Here is a 23,147-nt window from a genome sequence, read left to right as displayed (position 1 = left end):
ACTTTATTCAGGCTAATCCACTTTATAAACAGTTTGTACTTTTAAGAAATAAAATTTAAAGTCTTCTTAAAATTTTTACTAAATATGCTTTGAATGGTTGATCAAAACTGTGCAGACTGTAAATATGGAGGTTATGGAAAAATCTCAAGAGAAGTGAATTAGTACAACTCCTTTGGTGCTGTCCTGGAAGGGGCAGCCTTTCCCTTAGGGTTAGGTGTTTTTTTGTTTGTTTTTTGTTTTTAAGCTAAAACCAATTATATTTAGTTGCTTGTGCATTTTATCTTCTCATTTGATCTACAATACGATAGAGAAATTTAACGTTGATGTAATAAACATGTCATTATCCAAGTGTTTTAGATTCTCACAAAACCCGAATAAAGAGAGAAAGCCCTTTTGAGAAGAGGCACATTCCTGTTACTTTAAAGGGAAGAGGAGTAAATTGTCAAGCAAATAACCTGTTGAGGCTTTAGTGAAGTTTCAGGGATGTTTTGTAGCTTTGTGTGTTTTTGTGCTAAGAGCCCTAATGTTTGTTCAAATGATGTTTTTTTTCAAGGATTTAGATATTTGGAATATAGCAAATGGCAAAAATAAAGCTGTCTTCACTCTTAGAGTTTACATTGTTTTGTTAGGAGATAGGCAGTAAGCAATTAAATACATTCTGTGCTATACTAGGCAATATGAGTTATGGGAATACATTGAACAGGATGAAGGGTATCGTAGCATTCTGGGTGGATTGGAGGTGGCGAGGCAAATTGCAGTTTTAAATAGAGATCTGAGTGGGCCTTGTTGAGAAATTCACATTAGAGCAGAGATTTGAAGAAGATAATAGAGTGAGCCATGCTGCTCTCTGGGGAGAATGAATAGCTTTCTAGGGGAGAGTCGAGTCGGTGTAAAACTGTGAGGTCAGGACCCTCAGTTCCTTGTGTGGGTGCAGCTGTAGCTGTGAATGAGGGATGGGTAGATTAGTTAGAAGAGTAGGTCAGGAAGGTATGAGGGGAGAGTGAAGGGGAGCCTTTGTGGGTGCTGTGGGCCCTCATAGAGCTTTGTCAGAACCTGGGCCTTTACACTAACTGCAGTGGGAAATCAGAGCAGTGGTTCTTAAATGTGATCTGGCTTTGGGAGTTTGTGAGTTATTTTCATGATAATGTTATTTGACTTTTTCACCCTCATTCTTGCATGAGTGTTTGAGTTTTCTAGAGGCTATGTACTATGTGATACCGCAGCAGATTGAATTGAGAAGAAGATAGGAGAACCCCATTTTCTCTATTAAGAAAGACATTTAAACAATGTGCAAAAATATAAAACTGCCTCTCACTATTCTATTATGTTGGAAAATATATTATTTTCCATAAAAAGTTTTCTATAACATGTAATAGGGTTTACTGTTTTTAAAAGTGAATCGAAAGTAATTTAAACACTTTGCAATTTTGATTTCTATTATAGTAAGTGCTAATAGATATAAACCTTACAAACACATACTCTTTAGACTTCTTGTAGTAATATTTTAATCGTGGAGTCCTGAGATCAGAAATTTTGAAAATAGCTCTATTAGAGGGTTTTGAGCAGAGCAGTGACATATCAGAGTTGATAGGCTAACTCTGAAAAATAGAGAATAGATTGACAGGGGCAGTGGTGGAAACAGAGAAACCAGGAGGGTTATTTTAGTTACTGACAAGGTGAGAAATGATTGAGGCTAGAACTAGGGTGGCAGAGGATGAAGGGGTGAGAAGTGAGATTCTGGATATATTTTAAAAGCTAAGTGAGTATATAGTACTTGCCAGTGGTTTGAACGTGATGTGTGAGAGAACAGATTGGCCATTTTCTGAGATCAGGAGGAACAGGTTTGAGGCATAGATGAGTTTGATTTTGAATGTGTTAAGGTTACATATTTAGAAGGCAGTTGGATACAGGTGTTTGGAGTTCAGGGAGAGGGTTTGTCTGGAATGTCCTCAACCAGGGCTTTTGCTGGATTATATTGGTAATATTTATCTATGATAGCAATTTAGCTTCCATTGTAATGAATTAAAGTTTTATAATCCCAGAAAGAGTGCTGTGTCTGGCATTTAAAAAGCTCACATTAAAATATTTTCCAAGAACATTGTTATGTGACAGTAGAATGTATACTTTAAGAGTCAGTAAAAATGTCGCACATGGACTTCTGCCAGTAGCATATGTAATGTTACTTAGATTGCGGTTTCTTTTCTTCTTTTTTAATGGCTGGCACCAACAGCATGTGGAAGTTCCCAGGCCAGGGACTGAATCTGAGCTGCAGCTGTGACCTCCACTACAACTGTGGTAATACCAGATCCTTTAACCCCCTGCACCGGGCCAGAGATCCAACCTACGCCTCTGCAGAGACGTGAGCCCATGCAATTGGATTCTTAACCCACTGCACCATAGCAGGAACTCTAGATTTCCTGAATCCAGTTCTTTGTAAAGTAAAACAGCTTGGGTTTAATTAAAGGGGATCATATTGTTTACCATATTAAAATAATATTTTCAGTACCAGTTATGTTGAATTTGAGGGTGCTGTATATATTGCTTCTGTTACAAAGATGAAAGTTTCATTTATTTTTTTTTTTGTCTTATGTCCTTTTAGGGCCACACCTGCAGCATGTGGAGGTTCCCAGGCTAGCGGTCTAACTGGAGCTGTAGCTGCTGGCCTACACCACAGCCACAGCAACGCCAGATCCGAGCCACATCTGCGATCTATACCACAGCTCACGGCAACACCGGATCCTCAACCTACTGAGCGAGTCCAGAGATCGAACCTGCAACCTCATGATTCCTAGTCAGATTCATTTCTGCCGGACCACAATGGGAACTCCGAGTTTTATTTTTTAATTCAATCTTAATACTTGCTATAAAAGGACTTTTCTGAATATTGTGTATTGTAGATTGTTTATTATGGCTTAAAAAAACCTCTCCCTAGCTTTTTCCTAGTATGAGGGATTTCTCTTGTATTTGAGCTGCTGTAACATCTGTGAATGTCATTTGCCATTCATTTGCTTTAGTTTATGGAATTAGGTGATGCTCAAATAAAATGAATTGTGTGATTACATATCTTAGGCTTTTCCTGCATTGAGCTTAGGTGGAGTTTGGAATACAGTTGAAAAGGATAATTAAAAATCAAAGAAATTGTTAGCTAGGAAAAGTACATCATCTCTCCCCCTTACACAGACATAATTGCCTCAACGTTTTGGGAATCTTGTTTCATTTTCACTCTGGTTTACCAAATTCCTTTTAAAGCCCTAAGGGATTTGGAGTTTGAAGAGAATAAAATACATAGAGACAGTGTCACCTTTCCAAATACAAATATGTAGAGCCTGGTTACATGAGGATTTAGTGCTTTACAAAAATATCATTTAAACTGAGTCCTAGGGGGAGTTCCCATTGTGGCTCAGCAGAAACAAACCTGGCTAGTATCCATGAGGATGTGGGTTTGATCCCTGGCCTCGCTCAGTGGGTTAAAGATCTGGCATTGCAGAGAGCTGTGGTGTAGGTTTCAGATGTGGCTTGGATCCTGTGTTGCTGTGGCTGTGGTGTAGGCTAGCAGCTGCAGGTCTGATTTGACCCTTAGCCCAGAAACTTCATATGCCTCAGAAGTGATCCTAAAAAAAGCAAAAAAAAAAAAAAAAAAAAAAACCCAAACCAAAACCAAACCAAACCAACCTGAGTCCTGGTGCCCAGTAGTTTGACATTTTGGAATGTGTAATTCTGAAAAGAGTAGGATTGTCTGAGGTTCTCTCAATTGGTCATTGTATTTATATGCTCTTTTTTCGTGGGATATTGATACAGAGGGAACACAGAATGGGCTTCTCTCTGAAGAAACAGGAAGGTACATTCCTAATTGATAAACTTTTAGAACTAGAAGAAACTAGTTGTGATCTGGTCTAATCTCATTTTACAGAGTAGGAAACTAAGACCCAGAGGGTTAAGTTTAAGCTGCACAACTATGTTTTGCAGAAAGTCAGAATTAAAATCCAGATTGTGTAAACTGAAGGCTAGTGCTTTTTTTCCCTTTGTGCATGCAGTACTTAGATTCACTTTCTGCAGAAAGGTCATTTTTATGGATTTTAATCTTTTTCCATGTTAATTTTTAAGGAGGGTTTGAAGTGCATGTGTTTTTTTTTTTTAATTGTATAGCACAGGAAACTATATCCAATCTCTTGTGATAGAACATGATGGAAGATAATATGAGGAAAAATGTATTTATGTATGACTTGGTCACTTTGCTGTAAGCAGAAATTGACACAATATTGTAAATCAACTATACTTTAATAAAAAATTTTTTAAAAAATTTTCCCTTCTTTTTAGGGCTACACCTGCGGCATATGGCAGTTCCCAGTCTAGGGGTCAAATCAGAGCTGCAGTAGCCAGCCTATATACCACAGCCACGCCAGATCTGAGCCTCATCAGCCTTTGACCTACCCTGCAGCTTGTGGCAACACTGGATCCTTAACCCACTGAGTGAGGCCAGGGATCAAACCCGCATCGTCATAGTTGCTAGCCAGGTTCTTAACCCTCTGAGCCACAATGGGAACTCTGAAAAAAAATTTTTTAAGCACTATGAAATCTAGAAAAAAAAAAAGTGAATATATATTTTTTAAGTAGTATCTGTTAAAGAAAATTAAAGAAATTATTTAAATTTTTTAATTTTTGAATTAAGCTACTTTAAATAAATTTGAGATCCTCAGTTTTATTGTTAAGCAGGCATTTCCTTTTTTTTTTTTTTTCCCTAAACTAGAAAAATAAGATATTTCCATGGCTTTGATTCTCTCCCACAACTGTCCTCCATTCCATTAAAATAAATAACTCTGAAGGCTAAAGCAAAAACTTTTAATTGTTTTTTGAAATGAGTTTAGACATATAGAGAAACAGAAAAAATAGTGCAGAGGTTAGTGTTAACAACTCATATGACCAGAGTACAGTTATGGGGGAAATAGGAAATTAACATTGATACAGTATTATTAACTTATATGCAGATATTTATTCAGATTTCTCCAATCTTTATGCTCATGTACCTTTTGTGGTCCAGGATCCAATCCAAATCCCACATTGCATTTAGTGGTGATGTCTCTTTAGTTTCTTCCAAGCTGTGACAGTGTCACATTCTTTCATAATATTTTTCTTGACACTTTAGAAGATAACTGGTAGTTAGTGTATAGAACATTTTTTGATTTGGGCTTGTCTGGTGTTTTCTCAGGAGTAGATTGAGGTTATGCATTTTTGGCAAGAAAACTGCAGAAGTGCTGTTGTACCCTTGTCAGCTTATCATAACCCAGAGTGTATGTCTTATTATTCTTGATATTAACTTCAATAATCTGCTTAAGGTGGTGTCTGCTAGGTTTCTCCAACGTAGTTTTTCTTTTTTCCTTTGTAATTAATAAATGTCTTGTGGGAAGATACTCTGAAGCTTGGACATAGATCCTGTTTCTCCTCATACTTTTGTTAATTTTTAGCATCCATTGAGTGATTCTTGCTTGCAGTAGTTATTACTGTGATTGTTTTCTAATGATGATTTTCTTTATCCATCCTTCCCTCTATATTTGTCTATTGGAATTCTACAAGGAAGATCTCTTTTCTCTCACATGTGCTTATTTATTCAATTATTTATATCATTATAGCCTCATGGATTATAGCCCTTACTATCATGATCATAAATAAAAATTTCTTAAAGTATTTTTGAAAAGTTAATACATTTAGATGATTGAAAAGTTAATACATTGAGATAATTACAAATTCAAAGAGTCTATGTGGTGAAAAGTCTTGCACTCATATCCTGGTTACTGATTTCCATTGCTATGAATTTATTTTTATTCTTGCAGAAATATTAAAAGGGTTGGGAAAAGAGTCATTAGTAAAAATTGCTAGTTTCTCAAGTATTATTTTTTATCTGGATTCTCATTTTACTGTTATGTATTCTTCAGATATTCGTTGACAGATGTTTCTTTTTTTTTTTTCTTTTTTTTTGTCTTTTTGCCATTTCTTGGGCCGCTCCCACGGCATATGGAGGTTCCCAGGCTAGGGGTCTAATCGGAGCTGTAGCTGCCAGCCTACGCCAGAGCCACAGCAATGGAGGATCCGAGCCGTGTCTGCGACCTACACCACAGCTCATGGCAACACCGGATCCTTCACCCACTGAGCAAGGCCAGGGATCGAACCTGCAACCTCATGGTTCCTAGTCGGATTCGTTAACCACTGCACCACGACGGGAACTCCCTGACAGATGTTTCTTAACCTCCAGATTTAAATTTTGATACAGTGGATATTGTATAAAGACTAGTTTCCCTTGAATGTTTTAAAAAATTAAATGATCAGAAGGCAACATTTTTATTAAATAATACTTGATACATAATATGTAAAACTAACCAGATTTAAAAGTAATTAACTTTCAAACAAAATCTAATTTAAATGAGAAAGGATTCCTATTTCCATTAAATAGTTGATTTTTATTCACTTAAAAAATGCTTTCCCCTACTCGGTTTTCTCTGATAGCCTATTTTGCCTTCTTTGTATACCAGCAGTATCCATTTATTCATTTAGGATTGTTGCTTTTCTTGGAACCTAGGCCTAGATTTCATCCACAAAACTGCTTTCTGTTAGCGTGGAGTGAAAAGGGAGGGCTGCAAAGACTTTTTCGTAGTCACTAGTAGAACAGTGAACTCACTGGACTATACAGGTTACAGAATGGCTAACAATAAACCAAAAGTTGGTTTATCCCACTTTCTTATTTTCCATTCTCTAATTACCATCTCTCAAAGTGAGGTTTTTTGTTTTTTGTTTTTTTTTACTTTTTGGAGCAGCACCTGTGGCATATGGAGGTTCCCAGGCTAAGGGTCTAATCGGAGCTGTAGCTGCCAGCTTACGCCACAGCCATAGCAACATTGGATCTGAGCCACATCTGTGACCTACACCACAGCTCACAGCAATGCCAGATCCTTAACCTACTGAGTGAGGCCAGGGATGGAACCCTCATCCTCCTGGTTCCTAGTCGGATTTGGTAACCACTGAGCCCTGACGGGAACTCCTCGAAGTGAGTTTTAAGGGCTTCTTGTTCCAGAAGTCCTTTATGAAGCCCTAAATATAAAAGTTGGTTGGACTAGCTGTGACCTTGGACACATTCTTAATCTCTGAACATTCTTCTCTTCATTCCTTTCTCCCCTCTTCCCTTTCCCTATTCCTTTCTTTTCCTTCTTCCCTTTTTGTAATGTAAAATGGATATTAAAGTATGTATTACGTCATATTTTTGTGAGGATCATGTGATAATTCAGGTACAGTATTTTAACGTGGTAGAGGTGCTCATATGTAAAACAATTTATTAGGTATTTGTGGTTTATTTTTATTTATTTATTTTTTTTTGTCTTTTTGCCATTTTCTTGGGCTGCTCCCGCAACATATGGAGGTTCCCAGGCTAGGGGTTGAATCTGAGCTGTAGCCATGAGCCTATGCCAGAGCCACAGCAATGCAGGATCCGAGCCGCATCTGCGACCTACACCACAGCTCATGGCAACGCCAAATCCTTAACCCACTGAGCAAGGCCAGGGATCGAACCTGTGGCCTCATGATTCCTAGTCGGATTCATTAACCACTGAGCCACGACGGGAACTCCATGTGGTTTATTTTTAGATTTGGAAATTATACTTAATCCTTATTATAATTTTACATGGGGAATCCAATATTCTGCATTTTGACTTTAAATACTTTCTGTCATCCTAATGAGAATGTGTCTTCTAAGTGTTATTATTGTTAAAAAATCATATAGTAATGTGAAAGCTAAATTGTCCTTGTAAATCCATCTCCCAGAGATGGTTACTCTTAATAGTTGTTATATCCTTTTTTTTGACTTCTATGTTACTATCTAAAAATTCACATAATTAGTATAAATTGGATCATATGTAGATGTTATTTTCTGTAACCTTTGAAAGAGCCTTTTTAGGGAAATGCAGCTCCTATTAAATAAATACCTTTTATTATTATTATTATTATTGTTATAGTGTTACTATTTTTTGGCTGCGTCCACGACATGTGGAAGTTTCCGGGCCAGGTATCCAACTTGAGTCACTGCAATGACCACACTGGATCCTTAACCCTCTGAGCCACATGGTAATTCCTTAAGTACCTTTTATGATGCAAAACTGCTGCTGAGAACAATCATGGAACTAGGATGGACTGGTTCATATTTTGTGCATGAAATTTATCAGTAATTTTGAACAGTTGTTAATTTTGGCACTTTAAAGGAGGGCTGATGAATTTAATTTTGTATTTGATGTAAGTGTTTGTACTTATAGTTCTGAAGTTCAAAATACAGTTCAACCTAAAAAAAAAAAGCTCCTATCTAGAGAATTATTAGTAGCTTAAATTTTTTTCTTTCCAGTTTCAATGTAGTTGCTTCAAAATTAAATCAGATTTATTTTTTTAAGCAAAATATATTCCATTAAACTCTGCACATTTTCTAGTAACCTGATTTTTAATTCATTTGTTTTCTGTGTCTTGAGGACGTGGCCTTTTAAAATGAGCACATGAAGTTATATTATTTTGTGGGTTTTGCTCTGCTCAAAATATTTTTAAAACTTTCCCTGTATTTAAAAAACTCTGGATTAGAGGTTTCTTTTTTTTCAGAAGAGCTCTTTCTTGCCCCTAAGTACATAAGGGCACATAATAGCCACCTCTTTGTATAGTGGCACTTCTCCTTCAGTTATAAATAGACTCTTAATATTGTTGTAATAAGGTTTAATGAATTCCATGTACATGGAGACTGGTGATTTGTTCATTAAGACTGAAATAAACTAGACGACTACTTTTTATGTATGTTAGTGTCCCAGTTTAATGTGCAGCAAGAGGTGGATTGCAGATATGAGGAAACAATACGTCCCAATTAAATTTGATTTGGAATGATGGAAGTTGTTCTTTTAACTTTTTGTAAAATGTATACTATGGATATCAAAGCATATATTTTTTATAAGTAGTTGGCTCTTACTGAATAAATTAATGGAAAATGTTAAAAGTGTGGCATTGATGGTCAAATAATAGTGTAACGTTTTCATTTCTTTCTGTATTTTTGCTCAAGCCATATTACAGTGATAAGGTAATTTGATGGATTTAAATGTAAAGCCTAAGGAAAAGCAGATGGATAACCAAATAAAATATATGTCTATAATATCAGCATAGTCTTTTGAATAATTGGAAATAGCTACCATAAGATGTGGTTTGCATGACATTTTTTTTTCAGTGTTTTAAAAAGTCATCTTTTAATTTGGATTGTTACAAATCTTGAAAATAATTCTTTCATATTGTGTATCATTAGAATTTTTTGTTTACTAATAAGTTGGTAAATTTTCTTGTATTTCATTTCCTAATTTTTATTTTCTTGGTTTACATATGTTGAAAAAATTCTAACCCAGAAAGTAAAATAGGTCTGTATTTTATCTTTATCTACTCTTCCAACTTTGCAGCATTGAATTTATATAGAGCCATTACCTGTCTTCAAAATCAAAGTGCTTAATTTTGTAATTTAGATTTCTCAGCCTGCATTTTTCTATTCTCCAGTGTTTTGTCATGTCTTTAATTCTAACATTCTTCTCTTCCACAGAATGGTTGATCTCTTAATCTAATAATTCAGACTTTAAAAATGCAAATTTTTAATGTGGCAGAGGATGGGATGCACATACAATAATTTAGATATAATAAAAGTGGTGATACAGGGAAAACTAAAAGCCAGAATGAGTTAAGGCTTATGAAGTGTATGAATGATTTTGAAACAAAGCTTTTAGTTAAATCCATAGTTAGGTGAGTTAAAGGAAAGGGAAAAGACCTAAGGCTGATGATGTAATGTTATAGGTTACACAAAGCAGAACCGTGCAATGCCTATTTTCCCTCCTAGGAGCAGAATTCACTGACTGATAAATGAGCTTTAGTTTGGAAAAGGAACCAAGATAATTAAAGCAGAGAAGTGTGAGGGAGACAGTAAATAGTATAAACCAAAACAAGTTTTCAGGCATAATAAACAAAAAATAGTTTTCAGGATACTGAAATTTGAAAGAATATGGTCAGTGAATATCAATTCAAGAAAACTTGGAAAATGAGAGGAACCTGGATGCTGGAAAGGTGAATACTCTCCACAGCTGAAAAGTTGATATTCTCGACTTGATGGCACAGCCTGTGGATTCCAAAAGCAATCTACTGTACTCTGGTGGGTCCAGAGGAAGGTTCTGGTTCTAGTGTAGCTTGAGATGTCATCAAATAGTTGGTAAGATGTACCTGAACTTTAATATCCAGGCTAGAGAAATGTGTGGGCTGTGAAACTGCAGTTAGTTTGATCCTCGACTCATAGAATAGTCATGCCTAAGGAATGTCAACTGATAGATTAATACCCATCTAGTAGACAGCAACCAGGGGGAAAAACTCTCTGCTGGTGTCTGAAGAAAACTTGTGGAAGTATGGACTGGTGGAATCTTGGCTTAGGACCACCGTTTCAGCAGTTGATGTGCTTGCCAAAAAAGTAAAAGTACTCTTCAACATGCAGTGGATGCAGAGTGGGACTGGAGGTAGGCAGGCCTCAGTCTGCATACTCATAGATGGTCAGGGAAAGATGTGTGTGGTACAGGGTTTTCCATTTTAAAAGGAACATAGGCAAATGGATTGTGTCTAAATGAGTGGGAGGGTATAAAACCATGTCATTATAGAGGACACTTAGATATTATAAAACTTTTTGAGTATTTGTAGGGCTGTCATATAGTAGAAGAGGCATTTGACCTGCTAGGAGCTTTGGAGTATTGAGTTGGGGGTGAATGGGAGAAAATTTAAGAAAGAATTTGGTTCGGTAAAATTCATAACATTTGAGGCTGTCAGAGATGTCTAAAACAAATTGTCTTGATAATGGGGATATTTTTGTAGTGGGAATTTTTATACTGGGTGATTAAGCAAATGGTTCTGAACTTTTAATTGTCTGAACCACTTCTGTAGTTTGATGAAGGTAGTAGTTTATGCATTATCATGGAATATTTAATGCAACCGAAGAATATATAAAAAATACTGATTATGAAGCATTCCTGTGTTTCATAAACAAACACTTGTGAACTTAACAACTTAGGAAGGAACTAGAGCATTACCCATTCACATACCCATGATGTGTTTCTGTAATATTTTGGCTATGATCATATCAGCTTGATAGGATGATGTTAAAGCTCCTACTGCCAGGCCTTGAAGAATGGAAAGCTTAGGAGACAAATCTTAAAACATTGGAGTCATAGGGAAAATAATAAGTGAGACTTTGCCTGTTAAGACTGGAAACCCGTAGATTCTGTCAGGTCATTCAGTAAGCAACCTTTAATTATATGAGGTACAGGCACAGAGAGGTTAAGTAAAAGACTTACCTAAAATCACATAGTTAGTGACAGGCCTGGAATCAGAACTCGTTCTGACTTGAGTGTCATAAATACCATGCCAAGAAGTGCTAATGATGTCCTGGCTAGAAAGGTGCTGTTGATAAAGGTTGTATTCAGCTGGTTAGATTCCACAATGAAAATTGTAAATTCCTTGAGAGCTCAGACCGTCTTAGTTAGGCAGTTCCCATCAGTTTCATTCCCATTAGTCCCGTCTTGTATATAATTTGTGTTATTAAATTGAATGATGTCTTAGAAACTGAAGGAAACATGGTGGAAATATTTTTTAATTTTAATAAAAGTAGAATATATAATAGTTTTGCCTCTCATACTCCTTCCTTTAAAAAACAGACTTCTGAGGTTCCTGTCCTGGCACAGCAGAAACAAGTCCAACTGGAAACCATGAGTTGTGGGTTTGATCCCTGGCCTTGCTCAGGGGTTTAAGGATCCAGTGTTGCCATGAGCTGTGGTGTAGGTCGCAGACGGGGCTTGGATCTGGCATTGCTGTGGCTGTGGCATAGGCTGGCAGCAAAAGCTCTGATTAGACCCCTAGCCCGGGAAATTCCGTATGCTGTGGTTACAGCCCTAAAAAAGACAAAAGACGAAAAGACCAAAAAAAAAACACAAAAAAACAAAAAAAACCCCACAAAACAAAAAAGACTTCTTTCTTTAAGTCTGGGGCAGAGTTGATGACTCCTGCTTTTTGTGTCTCCAATCCATACTTTTTACTGTTCCTCTACCTTAGAGTGTCTATTTGTTTATGTACTATTATATTAGACTAAATTTCTTTGAGAGCTGGAACCACGCCTGTGTTTAACCTTAACGCCCTAGAATCTAGCTCATTCCTCCTTTCATTTACCCATCCATCTATCCAGTTTACTGAGTATTAATTGAGGACCCATTGTAAGTGCTGGGAATATAGCAGATAACAGAATCTCATGGAACTTTAGTGATTAAGTAATTATAAAAATGTTTATAGAGTCTTTTTTCTTTCATTATATCACCTAATTGGCTATATAAATTATTGGTTTTTGTATATTTATATAGTTTAAAATCCAGTCTTAGCTGAATTTTCTTGGTTATAATTCTCTTATTCTTTCTAAGTTTGATAAATTTGTTTACATGGAAATCATTTTTTTCCCTTCTTCAACCTACTGTATGTGTTTATAGACTTTTTAGAATATTGAACTATTCTTACATTCATGGTGATAATTCCACTGTCTTGGTGTATTCTTTTAATATGCTGGTGGAGCCTGTTCATTTAGAGTATTTGCGTCTATTTATAAACAGACTTTATGTATAGCTTCCTTTTATGCTATTGTCAGGTTTTTATGAGTGTTAATTAACTTCATGATAAGAATTGGGCAGTTTTTGAAGAGGAAATTTTAATGTAAAACATGAATGTTGAAATTGCTTTTATATGGAGACCTGAACTAAAGGGTAGATGTGCAGTTTTAATTAGATTAAATTTTTCTAAGCCTTCAGTTAATTAACATGCTGTAATTACATAATTATGTAAATAATCATGTATATTTAAGTTTTTGGTCATTGAAAATTTGAGAATTGCTATTGTATGCTAATTTAAAATAAATACTTAGATACTAGACATCTTTAGGAAAGATTTCAATTAGCAATACAAAAAAGAACTTAAGGCTTTCCTTTATAATGTAGTTAAAATAGCAAGATACCTTCTTTTGATTTTTTTTAAAATTTTATTTGCTACACAAGATATAAACATTTGGTAAGCTTTGACAAGCACATTTTTAAGAGATAAGATTTGTTATAAAATGAATATTGCCTTCATCGAAGCAGAAAATATAGTGCGATATATTTTCACTGATTAAAACTTTATAACTGGGTAAGAACATTTTTGATCAAGCTATTTCACTGTGGTAGATTTTATTTAACTGAAAGTGATTTAAATAACCAGTTAAAAAAATTAAAGTGTGCATTTGTATTTGATAATTCTTTAATAGCAATAAATTGAAATTCTATTTGTTTGGAAGTATACAAATTTAACTTAGGTGGTGAATGTATTTTTTCTTCCATATGAAGTTACTGTTTTTTTGGTATATTTGTATATTTTCTAATCTTGTCATCTGAATTTTTCTTACCTATAGTTGATTCTCTTGGGATTTTATTTATAAGTACTAATGGATGCAAGTCCTTTCCCTAAAGAAGAAATAATCTATGAGATGGAGAGGTGGTTTCAGAGACATTCAGTAAAATTCATAATGACCACCCTTATTAGTATATTCCAGTGGGCAAGGGCCTATCCTCTAGCACACTGTGTAAGTTTAATACGAATTCTTGAAAGGATTAATTGATTTCTTTGTCCAGGACTTGATCCTTTAAAATATTTATCTCATTTATTTTGAAAAGTTTATTTTTTTTTTTTTAAGAAATAAAACTCGTACCTGCGAACTGTCCTAATAATTTTTTAAAAGATCGTTGACTGAGTATCTCTCCTTCCTTCCTTCCATTTCATTCATTAACCCAATGTAGTTTGGTCTCCATACCATCTCTTCCTCAAAACTTCTGATTCACTGGCAACTTAGTAGTCACATCCAAGGTACCTTCTCTTAGTCTTTTCCTTCCCGTACTTTTGTGGTATTTGCTAACTGTTGATCACCCCGATCTTCAATCTGTTGTTTCTTTGACGCTTCGCTTCCCTGGTTCTCCTGTCTACTTCAGTTTCTTCTTGATTTGGATCTTCCTTCCTCACTCCGTAAATACTGTTTTTCCTAGATTTCACTCAGTTCTTCCTTCTCCCTGTATCCTAAGACATCTCTTCTGTTCTTACAGCTTTAACCAATACATTCGTATCAAATTCAGATTTCTCCTGAACTTAAAATCTGTGTATATATTGGACATCTCTGTTTGGATGTTCCAGAGATACCTAAAATATCTAAGGAAGTGTCCAGTTTAAATCTTGTTCAGCTAGGTTATTTCTGAAATACAAAGGAGCCTTTGGTATTAGTTTTGTCTGATAGGCAGTCTTATGATACCTCTTTGTCTGCAGCTATCATTTGGAATGGCTAGCTTTAGGTATCAAGGAATTAGGTAAAATAATTTGTATCATAGTGAATAAGAGCTTGGACCCTTAGTTTTAATAAAATATTTGGTATGAATTTGATTTCTGGTAGAAATTAATTTAAGGCTATAGTTCTGTTAAATGTGGACTTAATACAGAGGATGACAGAATAGGTCAACAACTCTTTACTTCTTTGAGTTTTAACACTTTATCAATGAAATCCTCCCCTACCCTCTTATTTTTTTTTTTCCTGAACTAGTAAGAATATTTTTTTTGTCTAACACATGTAAAATTTTTACTTTTAACAGAAATTAGCAGAGTACGGAAAGACATGTACAATGACACATTAAATGGCAGTACAGAGAAAAGGAGTGCAGAGTTGCCTGATGCTGTGGGACCTATTGTTCAGTTACAAGAGAAACTTTATGTGCCTGTAAAAGAATACCCAGATGTAAGTATATTTTGTTTATATTCATTTTTTTTTTTTTTTTTCTGCTTCACATACCTTTAGAAGAGATATATCTGGTGGTAAATACTTACACATTGTCAGCTGCTTTAAAAAGAATTTATGTGAGGGACTAGAGGTGTGAATAATTTGGTGTGGATAATTTAAAAAAATCTTTTAAAATGTGTTTTCATTTGAATGCCGTTATCTCACATTTTGGAAATATACATACTAAAGACTTGATTCTGGATTTCAAATCAAGGCAAGAATTTGGGAAAGAGCTTTGGCCTGAGAGTACCAAGTACAACTCTGCTTGCTTGTCTTTGACGTGACCTTAGAGAAGCCACGTTATCCTTTCAGTAAAGTGAGGTGTTAGACTGTATGATAGGTAAGGTTCCTTGCAGCACTGAAATTTTTTATCGTAACTGCTATTTGTAATTTTTAAAAAAATCTTTGTTTCCTGCTCACATGTTCTCTGTGAGCATCTTGTTGCAGATAGTCTCCTTTGTACTTTTCAATTAGTTTATAAATGGCTCCAAACTCTTTGCCTTTCGTTATGAAGCCCTTCTATCTCTGACCTCATCTTAAATGATTTTCCCTCTTCCTCCATACACTGTAGTCACATTGGCTGTTAAGAGTAAGTCAGGTCTGTTTCCAGCCCAAGTACCTTTATGTTTACTGTACACTGATCTTAACTAGCTGGTTTCTTTTCGTCATTAAGATTTTAGCTTAAACGTCACTTCAGAGAGGCCTCCTCTGACCATTTTATCTAGACACAATCTCTAGTTACTCATTATTTCACGTTTCTCTATTTCTGTGCAGTAGCACTTATTATCTGATGATTTTCTTTTTCGTTTGTTTATCTTTTTGTCTCTCCCCAGCAGAATATAAGGTACCTAAAGCAAGAATTTGTTTTTATTATTTACTACTGTATTCCCAGTGCACATAATATTGGCGTGTAATAGTCATCCAACACCTATTGAATGTTTAAACACAAATGATAGCCTTTTGCTATATTTCAGAGAATGATTTTGAAAGCAAATATAAGGAGTTGGTATTGTAAAGTCAAAAAATGTGGTGTGTACGCTAAGATTCACTGATTTTTATGGACGGTATCTTAGTTTCAACGTGGAAAATAAAGAATTTGAGTTAATGGGGAAAGAGGTTAGTTCATATGATGCATTTCTGATAAAGTTTTCTTACAAGCTAACACATCGACTTTTTTAATAAATGTTTTTGTTGGAAATATATAAACGGCTCTGGACAATATAGGCAAAGGAGGAGTTTGTTGGAAGATAATTGGGTGTAGTACAAGGGGCTAGAGGAATAGATGGGGAAGAACGGTCCAGGAAGAGTGAACACAGTGCATTGACTTTGAGGCATGAGCATACTTGGGAAGTGTGGTAAGATGAGAGGTTAGAAAGATAGCAGAGGGGCCACATCCCGTAGGCTGTGGGCCTCAGTAGGGATTTCGGATGCTGCAGAGTGAAGTGGAAAGCCAGGGAGCCACATGAGTTCATTGGGTTTTCATAGGTTAATTCTGGTTGCTTTTTGGAGAAAAGTTGTGGGTGATGGTGACAGCAGGAAGACCAGCGAGGGGGCACAGGAGGAACTGGAACAAGAGGACTTAGCAGTGCTTGGATCCTGCATAGATGGATAACTCAGAGCCAATAGGATTTGCTGGTAGATTGAGGTGTGAGGGAAAACCAGTAATAGCTCAAAGGTTTTGGTCAATTAGGGTAACAACAAAGTCACCAGTTCCTGAGCTACAGCAGACAGGAAAGAGCAGGTTTGTAGGCGGGGGTTCAGCACTTCTGATTTAGGGATGTTGAGTTTGAAGTCAGATATCCAGGTGTGGGCATGTCATATAGGCAGATGGGTGTATGAGTTATGGATGACTCTTGGCCCCCCAAAATGTCCATTTTACCAAAGCTTTTTAAATGAGAACTTTAGTTATTCATAAGAGGAGAGAGATAGGCATAAAACCATTTTGGGCCTCCAGATCATTTTTTTTTTAAATACTTTGATTTTAAATTTCTGTTTGGCAAAATTGGGATCTGCATGTAGTTTTTCTTTGAGGTTGTCAGTACATACCAAATGAATAGTAACTGTTTCGTAGTCTATTTTAGGAACTGTATCTCATCTTTTAAAAAAATAGTATTAACCAAAATAAAACAAGGTAGTTTGTGTCAGATTTTGGCAATATGGAAAAGATTTTATTTCAGAATTGTGAATTAGATACTGGCCACAGTGAAACAGGTACACATTTGTCTTACTTTGTTTCACTTACTGTGTCTTAGAGATCATTATATAGTCTTCTCTCCTACCTTGCCCTTTGTGTGTAGCCTTGATTTTGTGAGAGAATTAATCTTATATGACATGACTTGAAAAATGCCCTTGTTATTAGAGCTTCAAAGGGATAGTGTAGCATAGTGGTCTTGTATGGTGACTTTGGGCAAGTTATCTGTCATTTCTGGTCCTCAGTTTCCTCATCTCTGTAGCAGAGATAGTCTTCCCACAGGGTAGTGAGGGATTCTAAGTGAGTTAATGCATGTAAAGCACTTGGAAAATGCCATTATGCTATGTACATGTTACCAGGTTGTAAGCTCTGAGGGTGGGGATTTTGTCCTTTTTTATATTCTCACTGTCTAGGATAATGTCTGGTAAATGGTAGATGCACAATAAATATTTATTTTGACTATCTCTATGAAAGTCTCACTCTTTCAAATATTGCTGAACTTTAAAAAATGTGTTGTCTTTTGAGTTTGCACATAGCAACTTATTTACAAAAGTAAATGTTACTTTGGAGGTTTTGTTCTAGAGTTGGCTGTGTATATTTAGCTTTGGGACTGATAAGAAAGTCTTAGATACAGTGTTTTAAAAATGAGGTAGTGCTGTATAATGTCCTTTACAATGTTTTTGAATCAGTAGTTTAATGGTGTGGGAATGAGAAGGTAATATGAGTAGCTTGTTGAAAATGTATTGAAAAGTTTTACAAATTTATATTTATACTTATTTGTAAAGCAGACTTTTATTTCATCTCTTCTGTGTACCACATGTATCCTGGCAGTGAGGATGTTAATTCAGTAGAGAAAACTCTGACACAGTTGAGGTCATACTGAGTTTTGAGCTAGACAGGCCTAGGTTTTGAATCCTGGCTTGCTCCTTACTTGGTATATTTGTCAACAGTTGCTGCAACAGGATCCGTATAAGCTGTGCTGAAACTCAGTGGCTTAAGATAAATAACAAGCGTTGATTGCTGTGCTCCTTATTTCGTCTGTACTGTATTTTGGCTGAAGTTCTGCAGATTGGGCTTAGTGGAGATTGGTCTAGGCTGGCTGCAGGTGGGATTCGATTACCTTTATGTTCCTGCTGGGCTCAGCCCCAGAGGGGTAGCAGCTATTTGGAGCATGTGCTTCTCGTGGCAGGTTGCTGGAGTGTCAGAGTCAAGCCAAATTGTGTAGGTACTTGTAGGACTTCTGTTCTTACTCTGCTAGCTAATGTTCCATTAGCCCAGTGTTTGTCAACTGTGGATAGTTTTGCCCCCTCTGGGATGTTTGACAATTTCTGGACATATTTTCGATTGTCAAAATATGGAAGGGGCACTAGTGGCATCTAGTGGGATGCTTCTAAACGGCCTGCGGTGCACAGGGCAGGCCCCACAAAAAAGAATTATCCTACCCCAGATGTCAGCAGTGCTGAGGTTGATAACTGCATTACTTGTCTGTCCACATGAGAAGGGAATTGAAATAAATGTTAGGGAAAGATAATTGAGACTATCACATTAGTTTTGAGCACGTTTTAACTTTTTAGAACCTGTTTCCTTGTCTATAAGATCATAAGGTCTACCTCATGGAGTTATTTGGAGGATAGAAGATAACAAATACATGGTTTCTCACTCAGTATGATTCTTGTGATTGTGAATAAGGAAAAAATTCCTATCCTTGAAGGAGTCCGCAGTTTTCTATGAAAGATAAAAGGTAATGCATTAAGTCATTTAAGGCTAAGTTTATAATTCATTTGTAAAATGATAGATATGAATGGAAATTAGTTTTGCATAGGCCATCAAAGTGGTGATTTGGCCAGTTAAGTTACTAAGGACTTGTTTGAATCCATGGAGATCTTATAAATAGGATATTAATGGAGTTAACCTTGACTGATATAAGTAAACGATGTTAATGTTTCAATGAGTCATTAAATTTTCCTGGTTATCATTTTTGTGTTGGGAGAAGTTTTATAGGATCTGCCAATTGTGGTAGGTTAAGTTTCAAATATTGGCGGAAGGTCTAGCTATTAGGGATATTGGCTATCCTGTATATACCTGAACAGATTAGATGGCTAAACTGTTAGCTTGGGACATGATACGATTAAATTGTAGTGAGACTTTTCCCAGAAATTTCATATGAAGAGAACGTTGATTTTCTGATGTTTTTAAAATGGGCTATAATGAATGATTATAGCCTTGAAAAGTTCCTCTTGGGTCTAGGTTATCATGATGACACATGTTGTCAAAGGGTTATAAGATGGATAAATGATCTTTTGTATATTTTTCCAGATTGTGAGATCCCAGTCTGGGATCTGTAATTAATAATACAGATTTTTAGAATTTTTCACAGTACTCACTATAGCTCATAATAATAATCTGTATTAATGGTAGAGCATGAGTTTTAAGTTTCTTTTCTTTTTTTAAAGCTGGTAAATGTTTTATTTTTATTTTTAAACTTTTAAAACCTCAATGAATTTTGCTGTATTTATAGTTGTACAACCATCATCACAACCCAGTTTTACAACATTTCCATCCCAAACACCTGGTTCATCCCTTCCCCCACAACCTGTCTTCTTTGGTAACCATAAGTTTTTCAAAGTCTGTGAGTCAGTTTTTGTTCTACTAAGAAATTCATTGTATCCTTTTTTTAGATTCCACATGTAAGAGATAGCATATGATGGTTGTGTTTCACTGACTGACTTCACTTAGCATGATAATTTCTAGGTTCATCCATGTTGCTGCAAATGCCATTATTTCATTCCTTTTTACAACTGTGTATATGTACCCCATATTCTTTATCCACTCCTCTGTTGATGGACATTTAGGTTGTCTCCGTGTCTTGGCTACTGTATATAGTGCTGCAGTGAACGTTAGAGTACATGTATCTTTTCCAGTCATGGTTTTCTCCCGGATAGATGCTCAGGAATGGAATTGCTGAATCAAATGGTAATTCTATTTTTGAGTTTTTTGAGGAATCTCCATACTGTTTTCCATAGTGGTTGCACCAAGTTTACATTCCCATCAACAGTGTAAGAGGGTTCCCTTTTCTCCACACCCTTTCTAGCATTTATTGTTTGTTGACTTTTGATGTTGGCCACTCTGGTTGGTGTTGGTGTAAGGTGGTACCTCATAGTGGTTTTGATTTGCATTTCTCTAATAATTAGTGATGTTGAACATCTTTTTGTGTGTATTTTGGCCACCTGTATGTCTTCTGTGGAGAATTGTCTGTTTAGATCTACTACCCATTTTTTGATGGGGTTGTTTGGTTTTTTTGGGTATTGAGCTGCAGGAGATGTTTATGTATTTTGGAGAGTAATTCCTTGTCAGTTGCTTCATTTGCAGATATCGTCTCCCATTCTGTGGGTTGTCTTTTCCGTTTTGTTTGGGGTTTCCTTTGCTGTGTAGAAACTTTTAAGTTTAATTAGGTACCATTTATTTATTTGTATTTTTATTGTCTTGACTCTTGGAGCTGATATTGGTATGGTTTATGTCAGAGTGTTTGGTTAAGTCTTTATTTTGAGTTTATTTTTGTGTATTGTGTTGGGGAGTATTCTAATTTCATTCTTTTACATGTAGCTGTCCAGTTTTCCCAGCACTGCTTACTGAAGGGACTGTCTTTTCTCCATTGTATATTCTTGCCTCCGTTGTCATAGATTAGTTGACTGTTGGTGTGTGGATTTAAGTTTCTTTTCATTTTATTTCTCTTGGGCTTGCAAATAAAATTTGGTTCATCATAGCTTCTGAGTTAATATTTGCTTTTATTAGTGGTTGTCTGTTTCTCAAGATTGTCACCTGCAGATTGGTTGTTGAACTGACATTTGTTTTAGAGGAGCTCTGAGAAAAGAAAAGGGGTCCATGCAGTTGGTTATCGCCACTTGGGCCTTTGTTGCTTTGACTCTTGGAATTTCTTATCATGTTATAAGATGTAAACTACTTTCTCTGTGTAAACTTGATATATAGACTACTTTGATTTTTGTTCTTCTAAAAAAACAAATGGACATTAAGTCAAAATTTAATGATGTACAAAATCTCTTTCTCAGTACCTAGGGGTTAAGCTTTGAATTTTTGCCAGGATATGATCTTAGCTAAGTGAAATATTTTGTTTTATTCTCTCTTCTTCAATAGTTTATATAGGAAATTGAAACTGTTAAAGATAGATTGTTGATTTGAAGAAGGTTGGATACATATTTTTATTGAATGAAGTTGTGAAGTGTTTCAGATTATATTTTGACCTATTAGAGTGTTTTTAGCAGTACAATTTGATAATACAGAGCATATCTTTCAAGTTTTAGGTAGAGAACTGTTACTGTTAACTTAGAATTTTAAACAGATCAATTTAGTGAAGGTCAGTTTCTTTGTGAAGTTTCCTTTCTCTCTGCAAGAGTACCTTGAGGGCCTGTCGGTACCAAATATTTAATAGGCTCTATATGGTCTGAAATATACTCAGTTTCTTAGGATGTTAATAGAAATTATTCCAAAAAGAATTTAAAGACAGTCTGAAAACAATAAATATGTTTAGCTCAGGTTTTTTCAAAGTTAAACAGTTTCAAAAATAAGCCTTCCCAGAGTCTTAAAATGTGGATGCTTGCTTTTGTAAGTAATATATTTTGATATTAAAAAGGACTACTGTCTAGAAGAAGTAATTAAAAGATGGAGTTAGTTTTTAGGGAAGAATTAGTGCTTGTAAGCAAATGTTTTCCAGGCTCAGCTGAGATAGAAAGTTTCACCAAAAAGAATTTGTTAGGGTTTGCTTTTTTAACATTCTTGTTACAAAGGATTTATAGAATCAGTTGGAAGCCTAATCACAGATATCAACCTCCATATCTCTAAGATTCTCACTGAAATAACCACAGGAATATAATACAAAAATTGGAGAGACACCTGCTTCTAAGTTTTATTGTGTGTTTCTGGTAGATATTAAAGGAAATCTCAAGGTGCCGATCTGTCTTTGGCCCGTCTTGAGAGAGCAGTGTCTCCTGGATGTGAGTGAAGCAGTCAGTAACAAAATCTTCCTGATCCTAACCCCGCCCCTTCCACAGCGGACAGATGAAATGGGGTGTTGTGTCACTGGAGCTTGATCACCTGTTTTTGTGCCTGGCTAACAGAATGTAGTAATTAAAAACTGCTGTAAACTGAGTTGTTTTTAAAACGTAGGATCATTGAAGCAGGGTAATAAAAGCCACTTACCAGTAAGTCAGTCAGATGTAACTAAAATTTGTGCCAAAAAGAGCAGATCTCTTTAAGAGCTGAATTAGTCTTTTGGAACAGTGTATGAGGTTGACAGTTATGCAGCAAAACTTAAGTTATCAATTTCAAAGAGCCTTAGATTATATTTGTAATCTCTGGTCAGAACTGCTTATGTATTTGATTTCCAGGAGTCTGAGATAATACTTGTAAGCTCAGTCTTGACTCAGATAATTGTATTCGTATGTGTGTCCCCCCTCCCGCCCCCGTTGCACATATTTGTTGAATTATGTGGATGAAATAATAATCACGTAAACTTTTTTTCGTTCATATAAAAAGTTCAATTAAGGTCAAAAAGATGTATGTGTTGATTATCAGCTCAGTGATCCCAATCAAGAGAAGACAGGTGAAAATATTGCAAAAGTAAGGTGTGGTTTTGTGAAAGTAGTGTAGTAATAATTTTTGTGATGTAGTTAGAAAAGAAATTATCAAAATATAATTGCACTCATTCTGAAAGTAGATCTGAATCTGAAGAGGGTTTTTATAAACTTTGTACTAAACGTTTTGAATGATTAACAAGAATGAGAAAACTAAATATGTGTATCTGGTATGATCAGGGTGTGTGTTGAAGGGCTTTGGAAGAGAGGCATGATATACTGATTAAGTGTCTGAACTCTATTCAGTCTAGGTGTTCTAGGATTTGGACGACTTTTGTAACTTCTCAGGTGTTAAATGTGGGTGACAATAGTAAATACCTTCTAGTGTTGTGAGGATTAAATGACTTAATGCCTGTAAAGTGCCAAGCATAGAACTGGGCTTTTACTGGAAGGCTCG

At 35.7% G+C, this 23,147-nt stretch overlaps 1 protein-coding gene across 10 annotated transcripts in view; it reads left to right on the top strand.

The window, feature by feature from the left end:
• Positions 1-23,147, top strand: part of QKI (QKI, KH domain containing RNA binding) — a 150,812-nt gene that overhangs the window by 25,245 nt on the left and 102,420 nt on the right. For all 10 annotated transcript variants that reach the window (XR_002341609.1, XM_021083632.1, XM_021083630.1 and 7 more), the window contains 1 exon segment: positions 14,727-14,869. Coding sequence is in view for 9 of the 10 variants with exons in the window: in XM_021083632.1 (XP_020939291.1) it covers positions 14,727-14,869 (143 nt within the window). In the remaining variant the exon portion in view is untranslated.

The sequence above is a fragment of the Sus scrofa genome, chromosome 1, assembly GCF_000003025.6.
Source record: "Sus scrofa isolate TJ Tabasco breed Duroc chromosome 1, Sscrofa11.1, whole genome shotgun sequence".
Taxonomy (NCBI): Eukaryota; Metazoa; Chordata; class Mammalia; order Artiodactyla; family Suidae; genus Sus; species Sus scrofa.
The sequence above is the reverse complement of the archived record's forward strand: the minus strand, read 5'-3'. Positions and strand labels throughout refer to the sequence as shown.